At 38.6% G+C, this 7,027-nt stretch overlaps 2 protein-coding genes across 2 annotated transcripts in view; both read right to left on the bottom strand.

The window, feature by feature from the left end:
- Window positions 1–309, bottom strand: part of LOC144641547 (uncharacterized) — a 4,895-nt gene extending 4,586 nt beyond the window's left edge. The window contains exon 1 of the mRNA XM_078500570.1: window positions 1–309. This exon is cut by the window's left edge and continues 542 nt beyond it. The gene's annotated coding sequence lies outside the window, so the exon portion shown is untranslated.
- A 970-nt stretch (window positions 310–1,279) lies between these two features.
- Window positions 1,280–6,948, bottom strand: LOC144641594 (transmembrane emp24 domain-containing protein 7-like). The gene is made up of 3 exons (XM_078500637.1): window positions 6,639–6,948; window positions 4,248–4,535; window positions 1,280–2,206 (listed from the first exon to the last, which is right to left on the bottom strand). Exons 1-3 carry the CDS (start codon window positions 6,795–6,797, stop codon window positions 2,024–2,026), a joined length of 630 nt encoding a protein of 209 aa, XP_078356763.1. The 5' UTR covers window positions 6,798–6,948; the 3' UTR covers window positions 1,280–2,023.
- Between the last annotated feature and the right edge of the window lie 79 nt (window positions 6,949–7,027).

Here is a 7,027-nt window from a genome sequence, read left to right as displayed (position 1 = left end):
AAAATAACTTAAATGTGGTAGGCACAGCCATTCCGAACATTTAAGCGCATGGACAAAACCATGCTAAATAAAAGCACAGCATATCGGATCTGAAAAGATCTACGGTCCAAAAATATGAAAAAGTAAGACTAAAACTGCAAGGGACCGCAAACGATAATGCTGCTATTCGTAGGATCTACTGAGAGATCTGATCAGCAATAAAATGAAATAACAAACAACTGCAAGCAAGGCTGATCATACTACGTGAAAAATAGGCTTTGCGAGACAACACCACGACTGGAACCGATACAGCAGGATTGCAACCGCGGACAGCTGTCCCGGGGGGGGACTCGCATATAAAAGTGACGGGGATGCTCGTCGTCTCGCTTAGGGGTGTAAATTTCGGACTTTTGGTCTCGCTAAGGGTGTTCCGGGAAAAAACGCCAAAAACGCCAATATGTTTAGCCATAATGGTCTCGTTTAGGGTTACAAACCAAGAAATATACAAATATAAACTCCATTCTTAGTTTTTTGGTATCTTTTAGGGGTCAACAAAAGCTTGAGCCACACCCAGATTGGTCTCTTTTAGGGGTTCTTTTCAAAATTTCCGACGAGCATCCCTGTCCGTTTCATATGGGAGTCCCCCCCCCCCCGCCGGGACAGCTGTTTTGTTCTTATTGGAACTCATCAGCGCGGTGTAGCGAATCTAATTGACGCCAGCCCAAAGGCCAACGCAAATAAATTGCCCAATAACCCGTACACTGTATCAAGTTCCGTACTTTGAACTTACTTGTGCCTACCACATTTAAGTTATTTTGCTTTGCGAGACTCCATCGTGACACTTTGAATTTCTTGTCCCCCGAAACACGTGATGTGGCAGCGCGTGATTAACGTAAGGTTTTGGTTGATTGATTGATTGATACCCCGTTCTAGATCGGTAGCCCAAAATCACGACCCCGTTGGGCGGCACGTACCCGTTTAGCTATTTTGGGGAAGTACCCCCCGGGCTCCTGCTACAGATGTAAAGGGTTTGATTTTAGCTGTTTTCTCTGATTGCTTACTCTCTTGGGAGTAAACAACAAGGGGACATGGTTGATTCATCAAATCATTAATAGAATAATGTACCACAGTAAGTTCATTAACTACTGTAACATACATTGTACACTTACAGGTATTTTGCTCAATCCATAATTGGAAAGGACTGTGTACGTACGTAAGAAAACGTGGTGTACATTTACTACACAGTCCAATGAGTTTCAAATTCTTCACAACTTGTTTTTAAAGTTTATTGACCAAGATGGTGACATTAATATTTTTATTCTTGTTTTGTTGATTGAGAAAATAAAGTATAAAGTATTCGGAAAGGAAATTGAAAGAGGTAAAAAGTTGGAATTATTAAGTGACATAACAATGCACTAAAACTGGTTTTGTTTTCTTGCTTGGAAACTTGGAAACATGTACAAAACTAAGATGCACATTACAATCCCAATGTTGTCATGTCCTGTTATTTGTTAGCTTAACAAATTTTTTGTGTCATTGTTATTCAAAGCTACACATAATTTTTATTCTGTGCATCGCCATGCTACAGTAAGAAAGAAGTACATCTACGCTGTTGGTACAGGAAATGCAATAACACAGCAAGAAACGAAGAATTTTTCAGCACAATCATGATTAAAAAGAAATGGTTTTAATGGCTACTGAGAAACTAAAGTCTGCCTAATAATGAACTATTAAACTGTCAAAAACTTTCCTGATGGAAATTCAGCAATCTTGGTTTCAACAAAATTGCTGAGATTCTACCAATGATCATTCATTATAATACACATCATTTGCAAGTAAAAACATTCAATGCAGTCGCCTTACAAAGGCTCCACCTCTCTTCAAATTGTTCAACATGAAGATAACAGAAGTCTTTTCCAGCTAACACAGTTCTTGGATCCATATAGCACTAGATGACTCAACACATGTATTTGTCAGAGGTATTCATGCCTTCACTGTACAAACTGAAATAACTATGTTCCTTCAAGCAACAACTGTTCAACACCTAAATAGATGACCTCTTCTCTGCGAAAAATCGTCGAAGAATAACTACTTGGCAGATTCCGACAGAAAGAATAAGGCAAGCTTCGCCTATTGACCACCACTGTATTCTCTCATTCAGGTATTCTGCCATATCACGTCCCTGAGACTCCCGTAAGCGATGATGGGTCTGGTAGTCTGATGCAATCTGAATGAACAAAAGGAATAAACTGATTACAAACTAATTGGGAAAACAATTTTGAAACCATTACATTTACAAATTGTATCACCTCTCACCAACAGGCATATGGATGCGCACCAGTAAATTGTTGGGGCTATTTATCAGATATACATATGTACATGTACATGTACGTATAAGGGCACACACTTTATAGAGGAAATAATTATTTTCCATATGCAACAGTGTCTTGATTTCTTTCCTTAGATTTGAAATACAGTCGAAGCTCTCGTAAGCGGACACCCTCGGGACGCGAAAATAGTGTCCGTAACTGGAGCTGGCCGCTTACGAGTTCTCGTAAGCGGCCACTAGAGGCATAGGGGATAGATGGCCGCTTACGGGATTAACATAATGCTATTATGCGTGTAAGTAGTGTTTCGAAATGTAACCGGACGTGGATGACGACAAAACAGACACTGAAATATGGTACTGTAATTACTGTAAAATCATTGCGATGAACGGCGATGTGAAGTTGATTGATAAAAACAAGATACAGAGGTTGTAATACGATTTTCTTTGGGATGTCCGCTTACGGAGCTTAGAAACCAAGAAAACGTCTAAGTAGTAATCTCTGAAAGTGTCCGCGGCCGCTTACGGGAATGTCCGCTTACGAGAATGTAAAAATACAGAGTTTGTATGGGAGTTAAAACGGGGTTTCAAACAAGGTGGCCGTAAGTAGAGCTGTCCGCTTACGAGAGTGTCCGTTAAGAGAGCTTCGACTGTACTTGATTTGGGATTTATCTGTCGTGATTTTGTACCTTGCTTGATTCAGTCTTTTTTCTTTCATGTAGGACCAGTATGTTCAATGTGGCAGAATCAGTGACCAAAAGTACATGTAGTGTGATCTACAGTACATGACTATTTCCTTACTTTTAGCATAAAATTAAATCAATTAACATTTAGATTACTGGGCTCAAACATGGTACATACAGCAGGAGCAATAAGCCTTTTACATCTGTTTTAAAACACATCTGATGCACAACCTTTCAAATGGAAATGTATTTGATTTTAAAGACAATAAAATAATGTGCAAGTAAAACTCCATATTATAGAAAAGGTTGTGCACCAGAACTTGTTTTGAAACAGCAGTAAAAGGCATCTTGAAAATGGCCTATTCTGGTGAGACTATTCAAATACAGTAGGGTCTTACTAGTTTGATTGTATGTAAAGGTAACTGGGCCGAGTGGAGTACAATTCAGGGTGAAATTGGGCAAGTAATTTTGAATTACAAGCACCTGAATGTTGTAGAGACTCACTGGCACAAGATTTGAATAAAGAGCTGACATTTTCCACTAATAAAGCTGGTAAATCCACTCGAGGAAAACATCTTCATGCATGATCTTTCTCGCTTCGAACTTCGCTACTTAGTAACCTGGCATGATGCAAGCACGTGTTGTTAACAGTTACCAGTACCTCACCGTTTTGTAGCTTGGTTACCAAGCTCCACAAGCAAGCTTGGCACTTTGTTTATCGAGTGGTTTTCAAAGATTTCTGATGTTTCTCGGTGTTTTGCTTGTCTTCTAAAGCCGCTACTATCTCTTCACAATCATAAAGGTTCGTTTTTATTTAATGTTTTTGATTTTAGAAGCCGGTTTAAAAAATAATGGACAAAATGCCTGCATAAACACATGTTGTTAAAACGCTCGAGTAAGCTCGATAATAAACATCACATTGAAACTTGCTGTGCTTTTTCATTAAGTATCTCTACCTGAAAGGAAATTCTAAGAAACACAAGGTCAATTTTCCAAGAAAATTCTAACCAAGAAATAAAAAAACTTACACATGTAGTTTCTGGCCTCAAAAATAGGGGGTCGACTTAATACACGGGATCGACTAATACACGGGTAAATACGGTACATATACACCTGTAAGTGCCCAATTACAGGTATCCAATTTAAAGTTAGTCAAATTGGATACCTATAATTGGACACCCATGTGATCATGCTTCAATTACCCAATAATTAAGCATGTGGGGAACCAATCAGAAATGAGTTCTAAAAATAGGACCAACCTTAAGGTCTTCATGTATAGTTACACAAGCTGTCTCCATCTGAGTAAGAGCAGTTTGGTGTGCTCCCACATCTTTGGTTAGAGGCATGTCTTCACCGGCTTGGAAATCAAAGTAAACCACTTTGTGACTAAATGTTGAAAATTCATTGCTGAAGCAGAACTTGTAGATTCCTTCACTTTGGGCTGTGAATGAGTGGCTGTCGTACTGTTTCTTTTGGACGTCGTAAATAGTTTTACCACTTTCATCATAAAGAACTACATCTACATCATAGTTGCCGCCACTAATGACCTGTATGGAAAAAAAAGAATAAATTTAGTATTGACAAAGCTGTCCTTGTGTTCCAGAATGTAATAATAAGTTTTATCATTGGGACAAAACCAGAATCAGGGCTGCAAATAATTTTTTTCACTTGAAAGGACATGTGTCCTACTTGACCATCTTGGTCGGACAAAACAAAATTGTGGTCGGACAGATTTTTATTCATTGTTGATGTAAAATGATTTACAAACAAAAAATTGTCCAGACATTATGTCCCACCACACCTGGGATTTTGTCGGACATAAGCAAATTTTGGTCTGCCAATGTCCGATGACCGACTGTTATTTGCAGCTCTGTAAAATCAAACATACAGGTACAGTAGAGCTAATCCACTGTTTTAAGCAGGGGTACGCTACAACTAAATTTCCTGGTTGCTCCGAGGGTAGATAAGTTTTATTGATTGATGGATTGATTGATTGATTGATTGATTGATTGATTGGGAGGTTATGAATATAGTAACTGTATGTGGCTGGGAACAAGAGGGCGTGTTTAAAACACGAAATGGCGAAATGGCGAAATGCCAAAATGTTAAGATAAATACACGTAAATAATATAGTTTGGTTTCCCTTTGAACTTCAAGGCTGTTCTGTTTACATGTCTAGACTGAATTATTTCAAGGGAACATTTCAATGTTCTGGCCCAGGAATATAATGAATACTTGTCACTTATCACAACGCCAAATTGAACGTATTACTGAAATGTCTCAGCACACCAGGATATCTTTTTTTCATTTAGTACTTGCCAAGTTGCCTATCAGTATCTGCACTGCACTACAAAGCTTGCCTTGTATTTAACAACTGATATAGACATCGAACGTCACTCCGTTTCTGTGCAAAGTACGTTTTCCACTTGTATTGTGTATAAACTTCATCGCGAAGTAGGTTCGGTTTTGATAATCTATTTCATGTGAATGTTGAGCTCAAAGCCTTACTTCATACACTGTAGCCGCTGTTCGGTGGTAAATACGAGATAAACAAATCATTTTCGTCCGATATTGAAACGAAACGCCGACATTTCGATCAAGAATGTCCTAGGCGTATCAAACAGCGCCTTGTTAACAAAGAGACACTGGAATCCAAATTATCCATAGGTTCGTGACGGGACTCCGTGACCATAGTTAGTATGCCGTGACGGAGAATGTGTGATTGCAGTTTCTTTTATTTTTCGGGACTTATCTACAAAAATAAATTTAGCAACATATGAAGATTCCAGTAGAACGGTAATATTGTACAACTTTGGCTTTTATCTTCAGTATCATTTCGCCATTTCGTCATTTCGCCATTTCGCCATTTCGTGTTTTAAACACGCCCGGGAACAAGAATAAGTGTCCACTTACAGAATGGGTCCATTAGTGAGAGCAGTCAGGGGTAAATGCCACTGACAAACAACAAAATTCAGGAAACAACTTGCAACTTCCACAATTCAGAGTACAACCCCAAAAAACAAAAAAAAAATAAATGTTGCTTCCGTTGAGGTTTATAATGAGGTACTCCACATATAATTCACCTCCTTATGCTCTCACAGGGTTATCACAGTTAAATAATAAAAGAGTTACAAAAGGTTTATAGTCTTTGTCTTGTAAACACCTGCTGCAATGGCCCATGGAAATATGAAATACAACGTTGTATAATGAATCACAAACTTTTAGAGACTGAACATTTATTGTTTAACAGGGGCAATAGAATGCCCAGGGCCCGAGTAAACAACTTTCAAACTTATCAAAAGCTAACTAAATAGAATATATATTTCTTTCTCTTCTCGGCATTGAATATCACATTAGTAGTTATTTTATACTCAGGTTTGTACTGTTGATTGATCATTTTAGTGGAAATAAACGGGATTAACATTCATATCAAAATACTAAAAACACTTTTGTGCGACGAATCAATTTAGACACAAAGACGATGTAAATTAACTGGGTAAAGTTAATAAGGGAGTTGAAAGCCGGTACATGTGCACATGTTTATCAAGATGCTACAGATTAGTTTGTATAAAATCACCAAATCGTTACCGCAAAATAAACAGTTGTAAGTAATTCGCAGTTCTCGTATCAAAGACGAATTGAACACTGACCTGAAATTCAAGCGTTCCTTTGGTATCTTTCTTGATATCCTCATAGAAACACTGTCTCGCGTTGTCTTCCAACTCGAAAGTCAACTCCGTACACTCGACTGCGATCAAGGTTAACAAGGCAACAAATAAACCAACTAAAATGCTACAGGGCCAATTCATAGTGTAGTACTTGAAGACTGATTCCTGGTCAGATCAGCAGGAAAGCAAGCAATGTAGATCGTCCACACGTCGGTTTTTTCCGACGTAAAATTTTTATTTCGCTCAAAATGGCGCTGACTATACGTGGCATTCGTGAAACAACCGCAGAGCCTCGTGGGATAGAAATGTGCTCTGCGATACTTATACTCCGCGGTTGGCTCTTTTTTTTGGCCTCTTCCCACCCCCTCCCC

The sequence above is a fragment of the Oculina patagonica genome, chromosome 2, assembly GCF_052425735.1.
Source record: "Oculina patagonica isolate OP01 chromosome 2, crgOcupat, whole genome shotgun sequence".
NCBI classification, from domain to species: Eukaryota; Metazoa; Cnidaria; class Anthozoa; order Scleractinia; family Oculinidae; genus Oculina; species Oculina patagonica.
Note: the sequence above shows the minus strand (reverse complement) of the source record. Positions and strands in the feature narration are given on the sequence as shown.

Coding starts and splice junctions, on each gene's coding strand:
- LOC144641594 (XM_078500637.1), bottom strand. CDS start 6,797: ATGAATTGGCCCTGTAGCATTTTAGTTGGTTTATTTGTTGCCTTGTTA. Junction 4,536..6,638: donor AAGGAACGCTTGAATTTCAG/GTCAGTGTTCAA, acceptor TTTTCCATACAG/GTCATTAGTGGCGGCAACTA. Junction 2,207..4,247: donor CTATACATGAAGACCTTAAG/GTTGGTCCTATT, acceptor TTGTTCATTCAG/ATTGCATCAGACTACCAGAC.